Raw genomic sequence first — 26,717 nt, forward strand, 5'->3', positions numbered from 1 at the left:
CGCTGCTTCTCTGTACAGAAGTGCATAGTACAGTGCAGTACAACACAGTACAGTGCTTGGCACATAGTGAGTGCTTCAGAAATACCACTATTATAATTGTTATTCCCTCTAGATTGGAAGCTCCTTGAGGACAGGAATCATGTCTACTTTTACTCTCGTATATTCTCTCAAAAATTTAGTACAGTACTCTGCACCTAGTAAGTGCTCAATAAATACCACAAACGGATTGATAGTACCAAACTACAGAAATTAACTCTGACTGGAATATGATGGATTTGCCCTTCCAGTTATCTAGAAAAACCACCGATATCTCCATCTGCTCCAATCCTTGTCCATAGACTAGTCTAATCTGTGACATATGTTTTTCTTTAGTAAAATTAATCTCCCTAACTTTAAGAAAAATATCATGAGTCTGTTTCAGCTGACCATCATAACCTAGTGCTCATATGGTACCTATTCTATTGACTTTGTCTCTCTCTCTCCCTCTCTGCCCACCTATCATGGCTGAAATAATTTCAAGTGTTTCGATACTCATCATAAATCATTTGGTAGGTTCAATAAATCATAAAACTTTCTTTAGCTTCCCCCAAACCTAGGTTGAATGATTACTCCTGACAATTTCCAGAACACATAATGAAATGTATATAGGAACAAGGGATGAAATTTGAATAATTATAGGTAGTCTGGGCACTTTCAATCCATATTTTATGTAATAAAACCCAAAGAATGGGGGTTAATTTTGATTGGGGATCAGTGAAGTGTTTTACAGAAGATATTAAAGTTTTGGCTGGCAAAGTTAAATTGAAGGAAAATTGGACTATTTTGAGATTCAGGCTCATTTACCATATGGAATGTTAGAGGAAAGAAACAATGGATTTTTAGTGTGGGTGATTTAATCTGTTATTCTAGTTCATAGAATTATCAGTCAGACATACATAAAAATTACCTTTAAATTTTCCTTGATATAAAATGACTTTAAGGAAAATTTGATCATGAACTATAAAATGAGATAAATAATTATGTTTTATGTAAGCTCAATTGACTGTTCTGAATTATAAATTCACTGTTAATTATAAGCTTTCAAGTGGATCTAAAAGAATATTCATTTCCCGATTAGTGGAAAAGCATACTCTGAAAAATGCTCAATCCCTTGATCTGTCTTAATTTTCCTGTTTCCAAAACCCAAAGTTTAGGGATTTTCTTAGCAATTTCCATAGGATGATATTTAGTTAGTTTCATTTTCACTCCTATGTAGAGTTTTCCTTAACAGTTCCCTTTGTTCTCTCCCCCCTAAATTAAGGGACTCTAGGAGACCTAAAATATCCCTAGGATAACGTCGGTCCTAATGTCCCAAGAATGCCTTACCTTAGCAATCAACTTTGACCTTCAGCATGTCTTCACATTCTGTATTTGAATCTATTCATGAAGCCCATTATGGCTGGCCTTTTCTTATAGCAATGGAATACTACATTTAAGTATTAAAAATTGACTAACCAAATTCATAAATTTTTGACAAATCCTTTTGAGATGCTATAGCAGCATTTTTTTTCCCCAAAGAATAGATGGAGTATAGACATAAACTAGTTAGGGTACTAGTTAAGGTAAACTGACTCTACGTAGACATTCAGAACAAGAAAATTGTTGCATTATTCCTCCAGCATCTTCAATAGTATTTATTGGGTGCCTACTTTGTTCAAAAATATGTAGTAGATAAATCCTGAAAAGAATTATAGTACAAGAATAAAATAATAATAATTATAATTGTGGTACTTGTTAAGCAATTACTGTGTGCCAAGCACTGTACTAAGTGCTGAGGTAGATACAAGCAAATCGGGTAGGACACAGTCCCTGTCGCATATGGGGCTCACAGTCTCAATCCCCATTTTACAGATGGGGTAACTGAAGCACAGAAAAGTGAAATGACTTGCCCCAGGTGACATAATAGACCTGTGGTGGAGCGGGGATTAGAACCCATGACCTTCTGGCTCCCAAACCCGTGCCCTCTGCACTACTGCTCTCAACAAGCTGCCTGCCCTTAAGAATTCTGCAGTCAAAAAAGGAAATAAGTAAAAGAACACAGTCCAACAGTTTGAGCAAAAAAAAGTATTGTGTGCTTTCATTTACACATCCTGCACAATGCTGAGATAGTTTTAGTAGACGATGTAACCACATCCATGGAGGGCCTAATCAGGGAAGGCTTCCTGAAAGAAGTGGGGTTTTTTTGCGGGGGTGTTCTTTTGGTTTTTAAATATGGTTGCATTTCATGGAGAAGGTGTTTCTCAATAGGGAAAACATGATCCTTTTATAGGCCCTTGATTTATTGCCAATCTCTTCAAAGATGGAATATATTAAGGTCATTTCATCCTTAGGCTAAATATTGTCTACTCATTTTTAACTAGCGATGTTTGTTTCCTGACATTCTGGGTCCATAGAATGCTGCATGAAATGCCCAAAGGTATAAAATATGGTAATTGACCATATGTTTCCTGTATATGAACCTGTTAAATTTTAAAGCTACCTCAACTTGGTAAGAAAAAATATTATTTTTGAAATGTCTGCTAGCTGCAACTGGTATTTAATTTTAATTAAATGACACCTATCTCAATAGGGGATAAAAGAGAATTATTTAAAGTTGTGAAGATCTGATAATGGGAGGTAAGCACATAGGCTATTTGCACATACACTTTGCACCAAGCACTGTACTAAGAGCTAGGGTATTTGCAAATTAATCAAATTGGATACAGTCCCTGGCTCTCGTGGGGCTCATAGTCCTAGTGGGAGGGAGAAGGGTATCTCCTGATTTCTCTGAGGAGGAAACTGAAGCATTTAGAAGTTAAGGGACTTGCCCAAGGTCACACATCCCAAAAGTGGGAGGTGGGAAAAAATGTGGAATTTCGGGAACTGCCCCACCTAAACTGGGATCCCTTATAATAATGTTGGTATTTGGTAAGCGCTTACTATGTGCAGAGCACTGTTCTAAGCGCTGGGGTAGACACAGGGGAATCAGGTTGTCCCACGTGGGGCTCACAGTCTTAATCCCCATTTTACAGATGAGGGAACTGAGGCCCAGAGAAGTTAAGTGACTTGCCCACAGTCACACAGCTGACAAGTGGCCGAGCTGGGATTCAAATCCATGACCTCTGACTCCAAAGCCCGGGCTCTTGCCACTGAGCCACACTGCTTCCTTATCATCTAAAGCTTGGTGGGTATGAATCTGTAAAATAAGAATTGAGACTATGAACCCCACGTTGGGTAGGGACTGTGTCCAACCCAATTTGCTTGTATCCACCCCAGTGCTTAATACAGTGCCTGGCACATAGTAAGCACTTAACAAATACCATAATTATTATTAAGCGCTTAGTACAGGGCTAAGCGGTTAGTGTAGTGCTCTGCACACGCTGAGTGCTCAATAAATACGATTGAATGAACGAATGAATCTAATGGACTTATGCTGTACATCCCGCTGATTGCAGTAGAGGCCTGATTGCAGAAGTTTCAAGTCCTGCTCTCTCCTCCTTCATCTGAAAGTATCTTTGGTAACTGAAGATGGCGAATTGCGAGGTGATAGGCTGCAGAGAAATCTACCACAGAGCATGTTTCTCTAGGAGCCATGAGTAATGCTAGCTGTGCTACAATTTGAAAATAATGGAGTAACAATGGCTGGCAATTTGAAAACAAATTGACTGGTGCTAAATAGTGTGATAAAGCATTGCCAAGGGTTCCTCTCTCCCAAGCGCAAAACCATCTCCTTAGAGCACCCTTCCCACGGGAGTTAGCTGTATTGGAAATAAATCGTTGCTTGTCATGGCGATTCCCTTTCTGCTGCCATTGAATCCTAGAATTCTAATTCAACCCTTGGCTGTCAAGAATTTCCATGGGCTCTGTCTCTGTAATAATAATAATATTTACGGTATTTGTTAAGCGCATACTATGTGCCAAACACTGTTCTAGTGTGGTTATAATAATGTTAGTATTTGTTAAGCGCTTACTATGTGCCGAGCACTGTTCTAAGCGCTGGAGGAGATACAGGCTAATCAGGTTGTCCCACTTGGGGCTCACAGTTAATCCCCATTTTACAGATGAGGTAACTGAGGCATAAAGAAGTTAAGTGACTTGCCCACAGTGGTTATGTTACAGCCCCATTGAGAAGCCAGTGTCAGTGACCCTCAGATTCGATGTCTTCATGACATTCATCCTTTTTTATCACAGATCTTTTGGTTACCCTGTGTATGCGGCCCCTCTGCCCTCTGCTCCCTCCCCCTTCTCCCCCTTCACCTCTCCTCAGCTAAGTCCCCTTTCCCTCTTCTCCTCCCTCTCTCCCTTCCCCTCCCCTCAGCACTGTGCTCGTTTCTATATCTTTTTATTTTTACCCTATTTATTTTGTTACTGAGGTGTACATCCCCTTGATTCTGTTTATCGTGTTTAAGTTGTTTTGTTTTTGTCCGTCTGTCTCCCCCAATTAGACTGTAAGCATGTCATTGGGCAGGGATTGTCTCTATCTGTTCCCGAATTGTATATTCCAAGCGCTTAGTACAGTGCTCTGCACAGAGCAAGCGCTCAATAAACACTATTGAATGAATGAATGAATATCAATGAGGATGAATACTCATTTAGGCACATTATATCTACCCTAGTGTTTAGGAAGTGCGAAATAGTATCCATTTAACAAATACCACATTATCATTACTTTTATTATCATCGTCATTATTAACAATGGCATTACTATTATATCCCAATCCCTCAAGCCATGCTTTCTCAAATTCACAATGAAGATATGTGATTTAGCTGAATCTACCACAAGTTTACCCCAGTTTCATTTCTGAACTGATCCTTAATTTGGCTTCCATTGTAATGCCAGTTTTTGGCACCTGGGAAGAGAAGAATATGACAGAGCTGATAGACTATAAGACTTCAAGCTCGTTGTGGGCAGGGTACTCCTGTTGTACTCCTCCAAATGCTTAGTACAGTGCTCTGCACACAGTAAGTGCTCAAAAAATACAATCGATTGACTGACTGTTGCCTGCCCACACTTTAATAATGAACATTTTGCGTGTTGCAATGGGTTTGGATCGGTGAAGCTAAAAGTGAGGCAGACCCTCCCCCAATTTATTAATATCCCCAACTCTCCAAGAATAGATAATTGTAATTTCCATTATAGTTGAAATCTTGTTTGACCCCCAATCCAATTTTTTCTTTTCCATCTCATAAGCTATTAAAGGTCAAGGATGAAATGGTGATCTTATTATTAAGCCTAAAAATAGGCTCTACCTGTGGTTTGACTGGCAGTTAATAAAGGCTTATAATCTTCATGGGAAGAGAGAAAAGAGCAACATAAAATGGTTTGCAATTTAGCTTCAATTTATCTTATAAGTTTTCCAATCTGGTGGTGGCCACTAAGAAAAGCAGTGGTCTCGTCACCTGTCACTACATGTGACTAGAAATAGAATTTGGTATAAGACGGTGTGATTAAGAATAAAGCAGAAAGAGTCCTTTCGGTTCCCAGCCAGCAGGTGTCACGTTTGGTTGCCACTGCCTGCAACACCTACAAGAATTGCAACAGCTTTCTATTGCTTGCAGTGAACAGATAAGACCTTGAAAAATCAAATTAAAGGAATTGCAAGGAAATCAGGGGAGGTGTTTTGGCAAAAATGGGAACGGCAGCATGAAAGGGGACTGCTGATTGCTTTCTCTCCGAGTTGGTCTCTGGAAAAGATAGTCTTCTTTTCGATGTGAACAAAATAGATGCACATATATGTTCAGTAATTGTAGTACTTTGCAAAGTTAGACCATCCGGAAAAAGAATGCATTGCAACCAAAGCACAAACTGCTGTGACAAAATGTGACAAATGAGTAATTCCGGCGTGTCGTCCACACAGCTTCCTTAAAGTGGCCTCTAGGCTTTTGGAAGCCCTCAGATGAGGAAGGGGAAGTTGTTTTAAATGAAACCTGGGAGCGATGCTTAGTAGTCTTAGGGTCAATTCTACCTTCCAGCCTAGCCTCCTTTACGCTTAATTTGAAACCATCATCTATTTCTGCAGCAGGAAGTTAAAGGTAAAAGTCGTCATTAAGCCACAGATTCTGTGGCTTAATGGCATCTGAGTGGAGAAGGTCTAAAGGAAAACACAAAAAAAGAAAAAGTAGATAAGGACATTAATAAAATATTAATGCTTTACTGGCATCATTTTGAGAGTATCTTCTTTTCCTATCCTCTGTTTCAATACAGGGAAATCTGGATTCTGTTAAATTTAGCCTGATTCGTTGATTTCTTTTAAAAAGTAGTCTTCTTTTTTGACTCATCCTCTCCAGCTGTGTGGCCATTCATCTTAAATCACTGAGAGCAAATAATGATTATGATTAAAATATATACGAGGCAGGATCATAGAATTGAAAGAGTGAAGTTCTGCAAATTAGTCTGTAAAATGGGGATGCAGTGCCTATTCTCCCTCCTTTTTATTCTGTGATCCTAATGAGGCAGAGGGACCTTTTCTGACCTGATGAAATTGTATCTATCCAAGTATTTACAACAGCGCTTGACACATACTAAGCGCTTAACAAACACCATGATAATAATTCAAGGAGAGGGGTTCTAACCCCAACTCTGTCACTGTTTGACCTCAGGTAAGTTTCTTAACCTTTCTGACCCTCAAATTTCTCATCTCTAAAATGGAGTAATAATAATTTTGGTATTTGTTAAGTGCTTATCATGTTCCAAGAACTCGACAAGGTGCTGGAATAGAAAGAGGATAGCTGGGATACAGTCCCTGTCCCAAATAGGACACATAGTTTAGGTAGGAGGGAGAATAGCTATTGAATGCCCATTTTTCAGATGAGGAAAATGGAGAATGGAAAAGTTAAGTGACTTATTTAAGGTTAAAGAGCAGGCATGTGGCAGAATGCGTCATTTTGTTAGTAATTTAACTTGGGTCCATTATTTCTATCTATTTTCTCACTCTTAACGCAATAACATGTTCATCAGTGTATTTCAGCTGTCTCCCCCTTTAGATTTTAAAGCCCTTCATGGCATGGATCATGTTATTTGCATTTTTTGTATGATAGCAAAGCATTCATTAATTCAGTGGTATTTATTGAGCACTTCCTGTTTGCAGAGCACTGTACTAAGCATTTGGAAAGTACAAATCATGAGGTTCAGTGCTGTGCACACAGACAATTGACAAGCATTGCTGGTCCCAATTTCTGAATTTTGCATGAATTATAAGTAATGTACAAATCCCCTTGGGGGTAAAAGCACAGTCTATTACAGAGACTTTAGACTACATATCTTATCCTATTTTACCAATTTAATGATGACTCATAATCTTCCCTTTGGTCAACAAGAGGTTTGTGAATTTATGCCTACAAGAATATATTCCCAATTTTTTGGTTTCTTAGGATAAATTAAGATTTCTGGGATCTCTTTTTCTTTTCTCACAAATATGTAACTTCTTTTGAAAACTAAGATGTTCCATGAATCTTTAATAAGGGCATTACCTTCTTAAATTCATAGCTCACAAGATGTAATATTAGGTTTCATTGAATTTCCATTAATCTATCTATCACCACACCAAGGCATAAGAGACATTTTTAACAGCAAATATCTCAGAATGGTAGTGGAGAAAGAGGCAGACCCTTTGACAGAATTATTTATTCATTAGAGGATATTTCTATTTGTTAAAAGACAAACCGTGTGTGTTTCTTGATAATGGCAAATGGCAACACTAGGAAAATCAATCATGCTTGTACCAGATGAACAATTTGAGTATTTTCTGATTCAAGAAGTGAAAGCTACTTTCTCTACTAAATATTCTGAGAATACTGCAGTGCATAAATTGGAGAAAGATATTAAACTCAGCCTAGCAAAAAACTAGACAACACATGGGATTACCCAGAAATGAATCAATCTTATCATATTTCTTTTATGTCCACTGTATGCAGGGCACTATACTAACCACTCAGAAGAGCACTCTTCTTCTTCAGTCATATTTATTGAGTGTTTACTGTGGGCAGAGCACTCTACTAAGCACTCCAGAAGCAAAGAGTGCAACTCCAGAAGCATGTTGAAGAAAGTGAATGGGAAATATTACATGTGATTGGGAACCCTAAAAAGCCTTGGTTGTGTAGAAATAGTAGGAGGTTTCAATAATCCTCACATTGATTGGCTAAATTATGGAAAGCAAAGTTTTGGGGTAGTGTAAATGACTGTTTTCTTGAATAACTAGTCCTAAAATCGACAGAGAAAGATAATAGACAGGATTTGATTCTAAGAAGTTGGCAGAAGCTGCTATGGAAGTTTTGTGTGAAAGAGTTACTCTGAAATTGTGATCACAACATGATTCAATTTCCCATTCTGGCTGGTGAGTGAAAGCTAAAAATACCTAATGTACAGATATTAAATTTTGAAAAAGGGAACCGTAATAAAGTGTGAACCTTAATTTCAAAGGCGAACGCCAGGAAAATAAAAGCAGAAATGAGTAGCAAAAAAGAAATAGCCAACATGAAACCTGGAGGCTGTGGAAAAAACACATTAGAAGCCTGTGAAAAATAGCTCACTGAACAAGAAAATCCAGGTGGCCAAATAGAAGCAATAGGGGACTAAGAGACACAGCGAGAGATGTCCTCAAAGGAAAAAAAAATATCAATTTAAAAATGGAATGGAGGGAAATAAGAGCAGGCATAAAGTGGTAGGTATTATGCTGTTAGGGGTGATATGTACTGAGTACCCACTGGGTGCAATGCAATGTACTAAATTCTTATGGAAGTATAGTAGAAGCATGATGCATATTTCCTGACCCCAAGGAGTTCACATTCTCATGACGAAAAAGAGCATCTATCAATCAATCAGTGGTACTTATTGAGTGCTTACTGTATACAACGCAGTGTACTAAACACTCAGGAGTGCCCAATGCAAGAGTTGGTAGGTCCAATCCCTGCTTCAAGGAGCTTGCTTGCAGTCTAGTGGGGAAAGCGGGCATTAAAATAAAATACAGATAAAGGAAATAATGAAGTATAAGGATATATACTTAAGTGAGGTAAGGACGTGATTTCAAAGTGATTAAACAGCATGGACCCAGGTTTAAAATATTATCCCAACTTGGTGGGCAGTAAGGACTAACTTACTAGGAAAAAAAATAGCAAATGATTCTTCAAATACATCAAAACAATCAATAGTATTTACTGAGAACTCACTGGGTGCAGGGCAGTGTAAGGAATTATTATTATTCTTGTTAATATCATCATTAGGAAGTCCTGGGATTTTAAACTCCTTGTGGGCCAGGAGGAGGAGGAGAAATATGCAATTGCTGTCTTCTGAAATGGTGTGCTTTATTGTGGTTGGCTTTAGAAGTTTGACATCTGATTGGGGTGGGTGGCAGGGGCATAAAAGGACCACAAACAGAATTAAAATTTGCATCTTAAATGAACTTGATTATACCATTTCAGTTGCTCTTTTTTTTCCCCTCTTTCAGGAAAGGCCTATGCCCCAGAATTCTACTATGACACGTACAACCCTGTTTGGCAGAACAGACACCGCGTGTACTCGTACAGCCTTCAGTGGACGCAGATGAATCCCGATGCCGTGGACCGCATTCTGGCGTACCGCTTGGGTTTTAGGCAGGTGAGGAAAAAAAGTGGTTTGCATGTCCTGAGCCTCCCCTCTCTCTGCCTTTTGCTCTCCTGCTCTCCAGTCAATGCCCCTCTTGTCTGAGTCTCAAAAATTTGCTACCCACAAAACCCTTACCAATCCTTGAACCTAATTTGCACCTAATTTGACAGCCTGGATATTAAAGATGTATTCCTCGGAGGCTTGGAAAATGACAAGTAATAATTATCCTTTGGTGTTTAACAGCTTACTCTATGCCAAGCACTGTCATAAGAGCTAGGTTAGATAAAATGCAGTCAGATCTGTCAGACACAGTCCCTGTCCTACATGTGGCTCACATTCTGGCGGGGAGAGAAGAGAGGTGTTTTATCCCCATTTTACAGATGAGGTAACTGAAGCCCAGAGAAATGAAGTGACTGCCAAGGTCACCCAGTAGGCAAGTGGCAGATCTGGGATTAGAGCCCAAGTCCTTTGATTTCCAGGTCCGTGCTCTTTCCACTAAGTCAAGCTGCTTCTTTCTAGTAGAAAATACAGACTAAAGACAGGGAGAGTCTGTCAGTGGACTCCCCCGAGGCAAAAGAAATGACTGTGTGGAGGGTTAGGGTTAGGGTCATTCAATTCCGTTTGGCTGTAAAGTGAGTTATGAAGTCAAGAACTACAAGTCTGAAGGCCCGTAGGCAGAGGTTACAAGTCTAGTCAGAATGATCCTGCCTGACAGTGTGATTCACTGGCATTTTGAGGAGGGATTTTATTTGTCAATTGGATTTTGGACATTTTTGTCCTGTTTTTTACTAGTTTGTACTTGAAGGTATAAGCAGTGTCTTACACACCAATAAATGCCAGGATTTATGCGCCCCGTTAGATTTTGGCCAGACGATGATGATGATGATGATTATTTTTATCTTGTAACCTTTCTAAGACACTGTCCATCTCTCAAACACAGAAAAGCTTTAATCAGTGAGCTTTAAAACTCGATGAAAGCGCCTTGGTTGATCTCTACAGGAACAATGGGGATATTTCAAAGGAAATGGCTTGAGCAAGATGTAGGCAACAGAAAAGATGAAAAGTCATCCACTTAGGCTTTGAATTCTGTAGTTTTTTGTTGGCTAGTCAGGATACATGCTTGGGAGTGTCTGTTTAGATGATAATTCCTTAAATTTGTACAATGTTTTTATTCTCCCAGTGAACTTTGACATAATTTATTTCAATTTTTTATGGTATTTTTTAAGCGCTTACTATGTGGCAGACACTGTACTAAATGCTGGGGTAAATACAGGCTAATCAGCTTGGACACAGTTCCTGTCCCATATAGGACTCACATCTTAATCCCCATTTTACAGATGTGGTAAGTGAGGCACAGAGAAATTAATTGACCTGCCCAAGGTCACAAGATAATCAAATGGCAGAACCAGGATTAGAACCCAAGTCCTTCTGACTCCCAGGTGCATGCCTTATCCACTAGGCTATGCTGCTTCTCTAAACATTTCCATGACAAATGATGCAGTTGAAGCCCAGAGGGGATAAATGGCAGATCCCATCAGAACCCAGGACCTTCAGGACCCAGACCCATGCCCTCTCCAAAGGGCCAAACCGCCTCTCCAAATCAGGCCACGGATTTACCCCTATTTCCATTTTGCATCCCGTTCTGACCTTTAGAACTGTCTCTCTTTGTTACCCCAGGCATAAGGGAGGATCTTCTTTGGACCCTGAGGCCTGTGGGAGACTCAGTCCTGCATTACTAAGGAACTCGTCTGATAAAATCCCCCGAAGTCAGGGCATTGGAGGTATCTGGGCACTTAGAGGTTCCCCCGCTACTAGTTCCTCTGATGCAATTCCATTAGATGTGCTGTGAATGGTTTTTTTTAATACGTAAGACATATGAAGAGTCAATAAATCACTCAGTGGTATTTATTGAGCACTTGCAATGTGCAGAGCACTATACTAAGCACTTGGGAGAGTACAGTATATCAGAATTAGTGGAAACATTCCCTGCCCGTAATGAGTTTACAGTCTAGAGTGGGCATTAGACATTACTAGGAATAAATAATTTATACCATGTACCTAAGTGCTGTAGGATAGAAGGGTTGGGTGAATATCAAATGTCCAAGGTCACAGATCCAAATGCGTAGATAACACAGAATGGAGAGTGAGCCGGGGAAAAGCGGCTTAATCGGGGAAGACCTCTTGGAGAGGATGTGACCGTAATAATGCTTTGAAGGTGAAGAGAGTGGTGGACTGGTGTGTGTGGATGGGAGAGGGAATTCCTGGCTGGGGGAGGATGTGGGGAAGGGGTTGGCGGCGAGATAGTTGAGATCAGGGCACAGTTAGTAAGCTGGCACTAGAGGAGCGGAGTGTGTGGGCTGGGCTGTGTTAGGTAATGATTAGTGAGGTGAGGTAGGATGGGGCAAGCTGATTGAGAAGCGGAATTCATGGTCCCTGATGCTCGACTCACACAGCTAAACAATAAATTTAGAAACTGCACACTGAGTGACTGATTTAAACTTCCATAGACTTTTCTCCAGCATAAAGAACCAAGTTTTGGCTATAAAAGATGATTTAGATAAGGTTTTGGTGTAAATGTAATATTCTGGGAACTGAAGTAAGGATTTATGACCTCATGAAACCCTACATGCTGTGTAACAGATGGGGCTCATCCATCCAATTTCCCTGCAGACATGGGGATTGTTTTCATTTTCCATTTAGTTGATATTCGGAAAGGGGTCAATGGTTTCCCTCACTAGGGATTTCTAGGCCACAGAGCAGAGCGGCCAGGGAACTGGGAGAATCTTGCCAAGGGTGAGTTTCAAATGAGAAACAATTCCCACTGAGGTAAAAGCTGAGAGCTCGGAGCATTGGAAACTCTCAACAGATGACTTCTGGGCAAGTGTCTTGCTCTGTCACTTTATGACTACTAATCATTGCTGCAAACGGCGGCAATGTAGCCCGTGGACCAGGCCCACAGCTGGGAATCTAGGGAGTTGGTTCTAATTTCTGCTTTGTGACCTTGGGCACCTCTCTAACCAAATAACGTAGAAGAAAACTGTTGGGTCATTCAGTGTCTTTCTTTTTAATTTCTGGCAGTTTATCTTATTATACAGTTATGGTACATGTTAGGCACTTACTGTGTGGCAAAGACTGTTCTAAGCACTGGAGTAGATACAACTTAATCAGGTCGGACACAGTCCCCGTCCTACACTGGGGCTCACACTCTTAATCCCCATTTTAAAGATGAGGTTACTGAAGCATGGAGAAGAGAAGTGACTTGCCCAAGGTCACACAGCAGCAAGGTAGCAGAACCGGGGTTAGAACCCAGGTCCTTTGGACTCCCAGGCCTTCACTCTCTGCACTAAGCCTCGCTGTTGTTACAAATAGTTAAATATTTGATCCATAATCAATGTGTTTTTATTGTCTAGGACTGGGGCTTGTTTAATCATGAACAATAAAATGAAATTAAATTGTATTTAACATGGCTAAATAAATCTGGACAGAGATTGGCAGATCTGTACCCAACATAAAAGTGAAGGGATGGGAAGCTTTTTCTGGGAAATTCTGTCCTCTTGGAAGACTATAATTCCTGGGATATTCTAGGAGTACTTCTCCCAAATGCTGTGGGAAGGCAAATCTTCTGGGGGGAAGTAAGTCCCAGAGAAGTTAAGTGATTTGCCCAAGGTCAACCAGCAGGCTTGTGGAGGAGTTGCGAGTAGAACCCAGGTTCTGTGACTCCCTCACCTCCCTTAACCTACTAGAAAGAAATGTTTCTCATGGCCATGTAGCAAATTCGTGTGTTTTGGAACATCATACTGTACAGTGAAACAGTGCAGCCTAGTGGAAAGCGCACAGGCCTGGCATTCAGAGGACTTGGGTTCTACTCCCAGATTTTCTACTCTCTTTTGTTTAACTTTGGGCAAATTGCTTCTCCTTGCCTCATTTTCCTCATCTGAAAAATGAGGGTTAAACATCTGTTCTGCCATTTCTTTGGACTGTAAATCCAAGGTAAAATGGGGATTAAGAATATGAGTCCCATGTGGGACAGGGACTCTGTCCAACCTGGTTATCTTGTATCTATCCCAGTGCTTAGTACAGTACTCGGCATGTAGTCAATCCATAATGAATACCACCCCGTATTAGTGTTTCAGTTCAAGAGAAAGGAGGACAATACAGCTTCTTGCATTAAAGTATGAAAGACAGTGAAATGCTTTTACCCATTCAAATATATTTCCCAATAACCTGCTAAATTTTTTTTAGAATCTGTTTGCTTCATTAGTGTTTTACTTGTAGGTGATAATGATGTAAGACTTTGTTTTGTCATGTTACATTCATGACTGTGGCAGTTTAGATGGCAAAAAATATTTTTTTTCCTGTCACTAGGCTTCAGTAAATCTATCTAGAAAACCAGCAGAATTGCATATGCAAGTTCCACCATTTTAAATTCTTCTTAAGTTAGCCTCTCACCATGCGGTATAAACCTCAAATTACTCATAGCAAATTGAGTAATTAGCTATTTCATTTGTTTCCCAAAGCTATTTTGATAGTAAATTAGTATTTTAATTTTGTTATCAAATACAAAACTTCCAAAGCAGACCCGTTTCCTGAAGGGCCTTGCTTTGTTAATGAAAATAATATAATATAATACCTTGCATTTCAAGAGTGTTTCATTTTGTTAATGCACTCACATATGAATTCTTCTTTTATCCATATAGCCTCCCTGTGAGGTAAAGGCAGGTATTGTTAATGTCCATTATGCAGATGACTAAGCTCGCAAAAACTGAGGCCCTGGAAGGTGAAGTGACTTGCCTGAGGTCACACAGCAGGCCAATGGTAGAAAGGGTATTAGAATAAGAAGCAGCATGGTCTAGTGGTTAGAGCCCCAACCTGGGAGTGAGGAGGACCTGGTTTTGAATCTCGGCTCCACCTCTTGTCTGTTGTGTGATCTGGGGCAAGCCACTTTACTTCTCTGTGCCTCAGTTACCTCATCTGTAAAACAGGGTTTAAGATTGAGCACCATATAGGGCAGGGACTGTGCCCAACTTGATAACCTTGTATCTAGCCCAGTGCTTTGTACAGTGCCCAGCACATAGTAAGTGCTTAACAAATACCATCAAAGAAAGAAAGTAAAAGAACTTGGATCTCCCCTGAGTTTCAACCCTGTAATCTTTCCACCATCCCCCAGTACTTCCAGTCCCGAGAGGGTGCTGGCCCAGTTGATCTTCCACTGGAGCTCAGTGGAGTAAATATCCTTTCTCCATCTCCCCTGCTTCCTGCTCCTTGCCATGCATAGATACTTTACCTTTTCCTTTCCTCTTTCTTTATGAGGCTGTTCCTAGCCCCATCTTCATCCTTTTATTGTTATATTTGAGCCCCTTGGGGTATGGAGACCATATCTAGATCCCATCTGTATACTTTTAAAAAAATAGTATTTGTTAAGCTCTTACTATGTGCCAGGCACGGGGAAGCAGCGTGGCTCAGTGGAAAGAGCACGGGCTTTGGAGTCAGGGCTCATGAGTTCGAATCCCAGCTCTGCCACTTGTCGGCTGTGTGACTGTGGGCAAGTCACTTAACTTCTCTGTGCCTCAGTTCCCTCATCTGTAAAATGGGGATTAAGACTGTGAGCCCCACGTGGGACAACCTGATTCCCCTATGTCTACCCCAGCGCTTAGAACAGTGCTTGGCACATAATAAGCGCTTAACAAATACCAACATTATTATTATTATTATTACTAAACAATGGGATAGATACAAATTAATCAGGTTGGACACAGTCCATATCCCCTGTGTGGTTCACAGTCCTAATCCCCATTTTACAGATGAGATAACTGATGCACAGAGAAGTTAAGGTCACAGAGCAAACACCGGGATTAGAATCTGACTCTCAGGCCCCAGTTGTTTCCAGGAGGCCAGCTGCTTCTCTGCTTGGCAGTATTTAGATGCGTAATTGTTTCCCACCAATCAGTCATTTGTATTTATTGAGCACTTACTCTGTGCAAAGCACTGTTCTAAGTGCTTGGGAGAATATGATGTAATAGAATTGGTAGACATATTCCCTGCCCTGCACTGAGGTGGCGAAGAGGGAAGGTGTCAGAAGAATGAATGCCCCATGAAGAAAGGAAGCTTCTTCAACTGAGATGTGCAAATTCTGGAATAGTAAGAGGAAAAAGGAGGGATTGTTAATTAATTTATGTGTCTTTTGTACATAACACTTGAGAGGGAGTGTCACAGAACTAAGAGAAGCAGTCTTTATTGCTTTCTAACCTTTCTCCTCCCTCTCCTTAATCCCCTCATTGCTAAAATTAATTAGTATATGCACAGTTCATAGTCCTTCCTCTATCTGAAGGTTACAAAAATGTGGGTCGAATATAGGAATAAGCAGTGCTTTGCATACAGCAGGTGCTTAAGAAATACCATTACAACTAATGCAGCTCCAAGTGGCAAGTAGTAGAGAGCCAGAGGCATAAGTCACAAGAAGCTAATGGAAAGCATGAACACCTGACAACGGGGCAAACAAAGAGCATCACAGTGCTGACAGAATAAAGGAAAGGGAAAATGAATAAAAAGGGTGAGCCTTTCTCCTTGGAATGATTCACATGTTAGTTGTCCCAGTCTCACCCCTTCCTCATTTTTTGACGTTAGGGAGCTGATGCAAAATGAACTTTGAGGCTCAGGATGTCACGGAAGAAATGTTGGCTCTGATTCTCCTTCCTGCTGTAATCCCACTTGACTAACCAATACACAGTTTGTGTCAGCTCTTTGACATCTGTGATAACATAAATCAGTTACTTATTATTAAATGCTAGCAATGTGCCTGTATTTGGGATGAGGTGGTTGAAGCTACTTCTGTTACTAAGACCTGCTCAACCTCCACCGGTCGTCTCTTTGATCTCTTCCTACTGATGTTAAAGAAGGTGCAATACATTCCTCTCACAGTCCTCTATCTCATGAGCATTGCTTGATGGAGAATCATTCCGAATTAAGCCACTGAGTTCTAAGCCACTAAATCTACAGGTTGATGAGGTGAAATGGCCTCCAAAATCAGTGGCTTTTCTATTTGCTCATGGGGGCGGAATTCAGCCCGTGGCTGCTGCTGCAGATTAGGGGGCACAGTTCACTGGACTACTGTTTTTATTGTATTAGTATTCAGTGAAGTCTATGGTGTACCCTCTCCCTGTTTATTCCACAGAAAAAGTCCCCTATCCCCACCTCCCCAGCATACTCTTTTACCCACCACACTGTTCCCTGGGGGGGTAACTTTTGCAGTAAAATGTCATGCCTGGATCCCTTTATGCAATATCGTTGTTGCTTTTTTTTCCTTTATCTTCCCCTGAGTGTTATGGCTTTCTGTTTCACTTCAGATTGGGACTTTAAAGAAGTAAGGTTTAGCCTTTAAACAGGGTCCCTCTGGCCCAGCCATATGATGCTGTCAACACAGACAGTAATAGTAATAATGGAATATAGTGAATGGCTACTGAATAATAATTGTGGTATTGGTTAAGCACTCATTATGTGCCGGGCACATACAAGGTTATTGGGATGGACACAGTTCCTGACACACACAGGGCTCACAGTCTTAATCTCCATTTTACAGATAAGGTAACTGAGACCCAGAGAAGTGAGGTGACTTGCCCAAGGTCACAAGCAGATAAGAGGCGGAACCAGAATAAGAACTCAGGTTCTTCTGACTCCCAGGCCCGCGCTCTACCCGCTAGGTCACACTGCTTCTTTAGTGCACTACACTAACAAACAGATGGTGCTTAAATAGGGGAGGCAGACAGAAAAATTCACATTAGTAAATTTTCATGATTTTAATCTCCTTGAGGGTAGGGATTATGCTACCAACTGTAATGTAACATAGAAGTGTTGAATACAATCCTCTGCACACAATAAGCACTTAATAAACGCCATGGATTGGCTGATTAACACTTCTTTGAAACAGTCTTCAAGTGAGCAGAGAGAATTCCCATCCGTAAAGCCTTACTCTACCCACTAGGTTGGAATTTTGGCACATGGCCAATGAGAATATTAATCTCTATTGATTTTCAAAGTGCTGTGTAAAGTTCCAAGAAAAGGTCCAGGTTTGAAGGGTTGGGGCTCTAAAACATGTTTCCAGATTAAGTTACAATACTTAATACATCACAGATGCTCAATAAATGTTAAATAGTAAATGTTAAACACCCCTAGATGGGTGCTTTGGAAAATGAATCACCAGTATGGTACATTTTAGCCCTTCAGCTCTATTTTGAGGTATCTTGTGCCTTAGGTTATTAAAATTATTGTTCCTAAATATAATCTCGATGGTATATTGTCCTCTAAAACGTAAATGGGTTTTGCAGCTAAATTCCATAGTAGTATATATTTATTGAGCATCGAGAAGCAGTATAGTCCAGTGGACAGAGCATGGGCCTGGGAGTCATTAGGTCCTGGTTCGAACTCCGCTCCGTCATTTATCTGCTTTGTGACCTTGGGCAAGTCGCTTAATTTCTCTGTGTCTCAGTTACCCCACCTGTAAAATGGGGATTAGTACTTAGAATCTCATGTGGGACACGAACAGTGTCCAACCTTCTTGTATCTACCATAGTGCTTAAGCTCACTGTGGGCCTGTGTCTGTTTATTGTTGCACTGTACTCTCCCAAGTGCTTAGTACAGTGCTCCACACACAGTAAGCACTCAGTAAATATGATTGAATGAAAATACCGCAATTGTTAGTAATAGTAACTCACTAAATGTGCTTGAATGTCAATCTCTTGTTGCTGGTCAGGGTCGGGGGGGCAGGGAGAGTGAGTGAGTTGTGGAAACATACCCACAATTCCATAGTTTAGGAGCAGAAAATCTCATTGGATGGAATCTTGGAGCCACTAATTTTGAACATGATCAAATATTTAATACATTCAAGGACGGAGTGTGTATCACAGATTTTCTTGCAGAAATGAACACCCTGGCCACGTAGAGAATACCCATCCCTTAATTCATTCAATCATATTTATTGAGCACTTACTCTGTGCAGAGCACTGTATTAAGCGCTTAATGCATCAAATAGCCAATAAGTTTAACTTTGGTGAGGAAAATAAGTGCAGAAGCCGGTCCATGCTATTGATTTTGATTTTGGTGTGCTTTACCAGATTTACTTTAATCAGAGAAGATGTTTGTCATCTGTGAATGGATATGTTTGCTGTGGTGCTTTGAAGACCTGCAAAGTCATCAAAATGTCCTGGGGAGGTTTATGTGGTTAATTAACAAACGCTTTCTGCTCTGACTGAATTACTTATAAGTCATTGTAGGAAGACAGTTCCATCAATCCCTCAGGAAAAAAAAAAATCTCAATATATTCACACAAATATGCTCTTTCCAAGAGAGCCATGTGCTTCCATCTCAATCAGCTGAGCTATAGAAATATCCTCAACCTGAAAATAATTTTTAATTAGACTAAGGATGGGGGATTGATGGCAGAGGGAGGACAGTGACTTTAAACTGCTGCAATGTGGGGATGTTTCAGTGTGGTTGGTTTCTCTCTCCTCCTTTCGACTCCCTAGATGGTAATCTTCTTGTGGGCAGGAAGTATTTTCAATTTCTATCTTCTTGGCATATTTCCAGCACTTGTGTAGGTGTTCGGTAGTGAGTAATTAGGAAACTAGCTGATGAACTTGTAATCTGTTTTGGCATCCTTAAATTAAGAAAATCCTCCATTTTCAGGCTCTGGATAAAGTGAGTAGTTGCTTCCTTATTTGCTAAAGCTATGTCCCTGAATATTGTGTTTCAGGACACTGTGCAATTCAAGGAACACATTGCAAAGGGTCAGTTAGAAGGTTAAGCCCGTGTTATTAAAAAGCTTGGAAGAGACAGCCTAGTCTTCTGTAGCAACTACAACCTTGCTTTAGTGCAGATTTGCCGACCATGATAGTTTTTAATTAGTCAACCTGGCCTTTGGGGGTTTCTGTGATGCCCTTCCTCGGTCAGGGTTCCCTGTGGCTGTCATCTCATATCCCCCTCACTCCTGAAGTGTATAGGCCATCTCTTTCTGAACATCAATGGTATTGTTTCATTTTATATGTCTTGTTTTTAATATGAAGCATATAGAGGAGGAATATGAGTTTGGTGCTGCTTGACATGTCCACCATCCTCCCCCCCCCCGCCCTGCAAAAGATTACTGCTTAAGAGTTTGGCATAGTGGATACAGCACAGGCCTGGGAGTCAGAAGGATCTGGGTTCTAATCCTGGCTCCAGCACATATCTGTTGTGTGACCTCAGTTTTGTCATCTCTAAAATGGAGCTAATATTACTTTCCCTATCTCTGATCTGATTATCATGTATGTACTCCAGGGCTGTGGCACAGTAAACACTTCTTCGCTATTGTCACTGTTAACTCATAGGACTTTTACTTTGAGAAAACACCACCAGAGGAACGAAAAAACTTCTGACGCCTCCCCCTATTTGTAAATCTGTCCATTCCCCAAAACATTTTACTGGGTATTCTACATTATGGAAAGTTCAGTGGTTAATCCAGGTTTAATGTCTCCAAACGTGTTTGTCTCTTACCACTGATACAAGGCCAGCGGGATGATGCCAATCACCTGCTGGCATAGTGCCAATTGGAAGAGACAAACAATAGCACTTCAGGAACATCAAGATGCTGAGAAGCAGTTTGGAAAATGGCCTTTGCACCCTGGGCAGTGTAGCAAGAGTTATTTTTATGTGCAAATACCGAGGAATGGATTGTGGTTGACAAAGGTTTCCAACCTTGTTCACTGGCCCACTTAGGTTCTCATTACTGGAGTAGTTAAAGGTACTTTGGTAAAGGCACCCATAGTGTTTTCTCAATCCTTTCTAGACTCTTGCAAATATTCTGCTCTTGGAATCCACTTTATTTTTTAACCCTTAAGATTACTTCTCGTGTCTTTCGTTCTTAAATTCCTGTGGTGAACAAAAGCATAACAATGAAGGGCACTCTTTACTTAATTGTAGCACCTCAATATGTGTGGTGATGGATTTTTGAACTTCAGTTTATTAGACATCAACATCTGAGTTCTGTCTCCACCTTAGATCTGTGTGTGGTGTGGGTAATATTCAACGACTTAGTTGAAAGGGATGGTCTTAGCTTTGGTTGACTGGTCTCCCCTATGTTTATACCTACTTTGATGAAAGGTGGGTAAAATCCTAATTATTGCGAGAGCTACTAGACAACCTGAGATCAATTATACATGCAAATATAAAGTTAAAATCAATTAATGGTTTTTATTGAGCACTTATTTGGTGCAGAGCACTGTACTAAGTGTTTGAGACAGCATAATACAACAGAGTTTGTAGTCACATTTCCTGCCCACAACAAATTCACCGTCTAGAGGTTGAGTTTTTTGTCATTTAAATTGGTTAGGAGGGTGTATTTACTTGAGCGCACGTTAATGAGCCCGATTTTTATACTGAAGTATTTCATCTTGGAATATATGTAGAGCCCTTGTAGGTAGAAATCATTTTTCATGACAAAAATTCACATGTACATTTGTTCTAAGGAGGCTATGATGGGTCAAGGCCAGGGACTCGAATGAGGATATCATAAGAAAAAGCTAATGGTCCCAATATTTTTCCAATGAAATGGAAAGGCTACCAAGTTTGGAACTTTTTGGTGCTTCTTCCTCCAGGTGGGGCCTAGGACGCTTTGAAAACAAGGTTTCCCCAGGATTTTGGGACTCATACTGTGAATCCTGTCGATATGACGGATGCTGTAGTGAGCAAATAGCACCGATTACAAAGGTCAGGAAGAGTTGAGTTTGAATTTTTTATGGCATAGCAGAGAGATTTTTCTTTCTAGCTAAATTTCCCCACGCATTCTCAGTAAATTGGCAGAGGTGATTATTTCCTTCATGGGTGCCTGCAGTTATGTGAATCGCAAGCAAAAGCTCAAGACGACTGGGCAAAGGCTCCAATGATCTTGATTAAATGTTTTTTTAGATTATCTAGCCGACTGTCAGATTTGTAAATAGATTGTAGATGTGAAGAAGAAAACACTCCTGTAGTGATTTCAAAAAATATTTATTATTTCTTTCCATAACAGTAAGATTGAGTGCCCCACGCATCTGTTTCATTTTTCAATTTAGCTGATGAAAATATTTTGATCCAAATGAAATGAATATACAACGCAGTGACCAAAACAAATGACACTTTGAAACAATCCCAAAAATCTCTATTTTTTTTAAAGTGTAAATGTGAATCTTGTTCTCAACACAGAGAAGGGAGAGAAGACATATGAGGAGGTGTTTTTTGGTAAATCCACCATAAGATATTCCTGTATTCATCCCCTTACCTTCCCAGCCATAAATTTATTTATTAATATATGATGATGATGAAAAAACAACTGTGAAGGTGAGATTGTGTCCTTAGATGTGGTTCCTTGCTGGTCCAGAGCTGGATACTTGGGAAGTACAGAGTAAAGAAGTGAAATGCTTGTTTCTCACGAGGTGCCTATACTCTGAGGGAGACAAACATAAAAATATTTATAACAAGAGGAGTAAAAATAAATTATGGAATCTCTATATTCAGAAGCCATTTACATTTGAATACATTATAGAAGATGGTTTTAACGAGCTTGAGGTGCCAATTTGTTTATTGCATTCCCGCTCACCCCCAGTGAGTTTACCATATTTTTCCTGAGAAAAAAATCCTCTTGTAAAGTAAAAATCTGTTGTTTAACCTATAGAATTTCATGGATCTGAACTGTGAGTGATATTCACAGGAAACTAAGTCAGTGATAGCAGGGGGTGAGGAGGCAGATGGGGGAGGAGAGTGGGGAGGCCCTCCACTTCTATTGGCCAAAGAGCCCAGTTAGGCATAATGTCAGCTCTGTGTGTGTATGTGAGAGAGAGACAGAAAGGGGTGGGGATGGGGGCAAAAGAATTGTAATAGAAGAGGAAACTGATCAGTTACTGAAATAGATTGGTAGGTCAGGAAATGTTATGTCAAGAGTATGGTTAAAAAAGGAATCTGATAACATTTTCCCATCTAATAATAAAGTAATGATGATGTGCTTACTATATGACAGATGTTCAGGTAGATAAGATAATTAGATCAAATGCAATCCCTGTTCTACACAGGGTTCGCAATCTAACAGGAAAGGAGCATGTGTGCTTTAGTCCATTTACAGGTGAAGAACCTGAAGCATAGAGAAGTTGAGCGACTTACCCAAGGTCACATAGCAGGTAAATAAGATGAGAAATTGTGTCTCTTACTCGTTCTTGCTGCATCCCACCTCTGAAACTTTGGGATGCCATATTGCAGAAATGCTGACTATGAACATTAGTGATATTAAAAAAAGTATTATAATTGCATACAAAACATTACCATAAACATTACACTACAGTAGTTTTCTTATTTACACATTAAGGAGCACTTGATTGAGGATTCAGATTATATTGTAAACAATGTGAAACCACTAAATAATTTATTTATGAAGTGCCTGCAATGGATGAATGCTGTAATATGTTAAAGAATGTCTTTCATCAGGATGCATATTTTTCTGCCAGGAATTCACTTGATAATTTTCTAAGATTATTTTTCATTCAGGCTCCGATAATTTTTTAGCTCTGAAGTTTGATGGTCAAAGCTTATTTCCAACAGGGTTAAGATTCTTAGGCATGTCCTAGAGTTTTGACTAACTGTATCATAAAAGCATTCTTAGAAATAGAAATGTAAAATATGAACAATAATATTCCAATATTCTTCAGAGTCCTTTAGGCACTCTTGCACTGAAGATACTTTCCTTTCTCTAAGCCAGACCAATTCAACTTTCCTTTCCAGTGGTGGCCATAGCTTACAGGTGGTACATTGGCATGGCAAGTGGTGACAGTTGACCCAGATTTAGAGTCATAAAAAGCCTGGCCAGCTTGTCTAAATTGAGAGAATTGCAAAAATATAATGAAAAAAGGCCTACCTGCTGTACAGGAAGCAACATGTAAAATTACTTAACACATCTCTATCTACACTTTTAGGATGCAATGCTTAGCTGTCTTTCAAATGGCACAGATGTGAAGTTCTGCTGGCAGAAGGAAAATACATGGCTTCATTTTTTTTTTTCTCCTAAGTGGCCTTTTACTGTGAACAGAATTTATCTTAGTCTCTCGCATCCTGAAATCAGTGAAATTGCATTGCTTCCTATAAAAAATTAATTGATTCAATTTCATAAAGAATTTTTAAACATTGCTACAGTATTCCTCTGGTGCAGCTTATTCCTAGTACTTGTCAAGTGTATTTCTTAGACCGACAATCATGTTTCGAGAGAGTCTGAAAGTAGGCCCTCTTCTTTCCGGAGAGAGTTTTAGAATTCACCATTAAGTGAGACCTCTCTTTGCTGTGGATAGAGGGGAGTACAAATAAAAGACATAGACATTTTCTGTCTCTGCCATTTTCCACTGGGGTCAGAATGGACCTGACTGACTTGGAGCTGAAGTTTTGACGAGATTGTGATGCCAAGAGGGAGAAATGATCACAGGTCCAGGCCTCTTGGGTAATAAATGCCTCAGGTATTTTAGTACAGTGTGTTGCACTCAGGAGATGGTCAATAAATAACCATCATTATTACAATGCAGCAAGCCGCAATGTGGAATGGATCTCCAGTCATGCGTTATTGATCTTACATAGCTTCACTCGACCGCCTGATAAAATCCTCCCTGACAGGATGGAATTAATACAATGTGTATGTACTTTAGGTTGATTGCGTTACTTATTCACAGGTCTTAATGATAATATATTATGATAATGATAATTAATGTAGTATTATTGAGATATCTGTGCAGGGCCTACTGTGTGCCAAGAGCTATTCTAAGCACTGGAGCGAATACAAGCTCATCAGGTTGGACACGTCTGGCCCTCCTGGGGCTCACAATCAGAAGCAGCAAGGGGGAGTGGATAGAGCCTGGGCTTGGGAGTTAGGAGGTCATGGGTTCTAATCCCAGCTCCACCATTTTGCTGTGTGACCTTGGGTAAGTTGCTTCACTTCTTTATGCCTTAGTTAACTCTTCTGTAAAATGGCGCTGGAGAATGTGAGCCCCACAGGGGACAGGGACTGTGTCCAACCCAATTTGCTTGTATCCACCCCGGCGCTTAATATTAGTGCCTGGCACAGAGTAAGTGCTTAAGAAAGACTGTTATTATCATTAATATTAAGTGGAAGAGAGAATGGGTATTGAATCCCTATTATACAACTGAGGGAAGTTAACTGACATGTCCAAAGTCACACAGCAAGCAAATGGCAGAGCCAGATTGAAACCCAGATCCTCTGACTCCTGGGCCCCTGCTCTTTCCTCTAGGTCATGCTGCTTAAAGTAGAACAGATCATTTTGTTTCTCAACTCAGGAGTCAACTGCTTGTCTTTAGCTGGAAATTAGGAAGAAATCAGTTAGTCAGTGGAATTTATTGAGCACTTATTATGTGTAGAGCCCTGTGCTAAGTGCTTGGGCAAGTACAATATAATACAATTAGCAGACATGGTCCCTGCCCAGAGTGAGCTGCCTGTCTAGAGAAGAAAGAATTGGGAAGGAAGAATGTGTCAGATATAGCCAGAGTGGACTGTTTGGCTTGGGGAATGAATTTCAAAGAACTGGAATCTTCTTTCAAAGACAGAACTCAAAGCAAGTCTTGTCTTTTAAGGGTCAATAAAATTAACACCAAGGATGCTTAGCTTCTAGCATCTTTTATTGGATGCTCAGTAAATATTAGTTGTCCAGAATGGTATCATATCTATCATAGCGCATATGCTGTGCTACTTCTAATAGCGATCTGTGAAAAGAGCCTCCTTAAAATTATGGGTACTTTAGAACATTTTGCTCTGCTTAAACTATTTGATGAGAGAATGGCATTGGTTGATTTCTTTTTATGGGGACAGTATGAAACTGAGGCAGGAAATAAAGTGACTGACCCAAGGTCACACAGCAGGGCAGGTGGAGAAGCTGGGTCTTCTAGGGCCAGGTCCCATGTTCTTTCCACTAGACAACGCTGCCTCCCATAAACTCTCAGAAAAGGAATTCTCCACCAACAGCAAATGCTTTAGTCTTGCAAAGTGTGCAATACCTTTGATCGGTCCTGCTGTATATTGTAATGGAGTTTAATGGGCTCCAGGAAGAGTAGGAACTTCGCATGGCCCTTGGGGTACATAAATTGCAGTTGTGTTGGAATCATTTCTGGTTTTCATTAACTATGGCCAAGTCTTCATTTTATGCATCAATTTTCAGAATCTTTTGGGACCTTTAAACAAGCTGATGGGTATAGTGGATTTTTACTGAGAAAAATGGCTCTTCCAGTTTTGCACATATAAGGCAGTTTGATGCAAGAAAGGCAGGATTTTTCTCTAGCTAAGCAGTATTGCTTTTTGAAAGGAATCAGGGCTTAAACCCAGATAAAATATCATCTAGATTTAAAACTTTTTTTCATTATTTGTATATGTTAAAGAAACTTTGTCCTTATTTCTTTGGGGCCCTTCCCCCTACCCTTATACTACTCTGTAGTTTCTTTCTCCTACTGCCTCCCTACCAATTTCCAGTTGCTTGTTTTCAGTCAACACCTCTGCCCATCTTCAAAGCCCTTCAGAAATCCCACCTCCTCCAGGAAGTCTTCCCTAATTAATCTCTCTCCTCCATAAGGCATATGCTCTAAACTGCCCCCCCCCCCCCGGTATCTACCCACTTATGAACACGAAGACTTACAATTCATTCATTCAGTCATATTGTTGGAGCACTTACTGTGTGCAAACCACCGTACTAAGTGCTTGGGAGAGTACAGTATAACAGTACTCTATTATTTAAGCCCATTTCTCATCAACTACTTCCTTTTACCTCTGCCCTGCTGTTATTTTGTGCTTGTCCCCACCCTTTGACTGAAGGCTCTTTGAGGACAGGGACTTTCAGCCCCATCTAAGGGACTGTATCCAATTTGATTATCTGGGCTCTTCCCCAGTGGTTGGCCCAAAATCAGCAATTAAATACTACTATTCTTATCATCATTATCATTATTATTAGTGACTGTGCCTTAGAAGCTATTGTACTCTCTGAAGCAATTAGCACAGTGCTCTGCACACCGGTGCTCGGTAAATACTATTGATTGAATGACAACCCCAGTGATTTGTACATCAGATGAGGGTGCTTTACTGAAT

The 26,717-nt window shown here is 40.2% G+C and overlaps 1 protein-coding gene and 1 long non-coding RNA gene across 3 annotated transcripts in view; one reads left to right on the forward strand and one right to left on the reverse strand.

Annotated features, from left to right (window-relative positions):
* The window catches only part of MDGA2 (MAM domain containing glycosylphosphatidylinositol anchor 2), a 434,436-nt gene that overhangs the window by 372,503 nt on the left and 35,216 nt on the right, over positions 1 to 26,717 (forward strand). For both annotated transcript variants that reach the window (XM_029078526.2, XM_007662937.1), the window contains one exon: positions 9,462 to 9,610. In XM_029078526.2, coding sequence (XP_028934359.1) covers positions 9,462 to 9,610 — 149 coding nt within the window. The remainder of the gene's footprint in view (positions 1 to 9,461; positions 9,611 to 26,717) is intronic.
* The window catches only part of LOC120638794, a 285,479-nt gene continuing 280,356 nt past the window's right edge, over positions 21,595 to 26,717 (reverse strand). Inside the window, exon 8 of the long non-coding RNA XR_005660742.1 lies at positions 21,595 to 22,046. This is a non-coding gene — a long non-coding RNA (uncharacterized LOC120638794). The remainder of the gene's footprint in view (positions 22,047 to 26,717) is intronic.

The sequence above is a fragment of the Ornithorhynchus anatinus genome, chromosome 14 (genome assembly GCF_004115215.2).
Source record: "Ornithorhynchus anatinus isolate Pmale09 chromosome 14, mOrnAna1.pri.v4, whole genome shotgun sequence".
NCBI lineage: Eukaryota > Metazoa > Chordata > Mammalia > Monotremata > Ornithorhynchidae > Ornithorhynchus > Ornithorhynchus anatinus.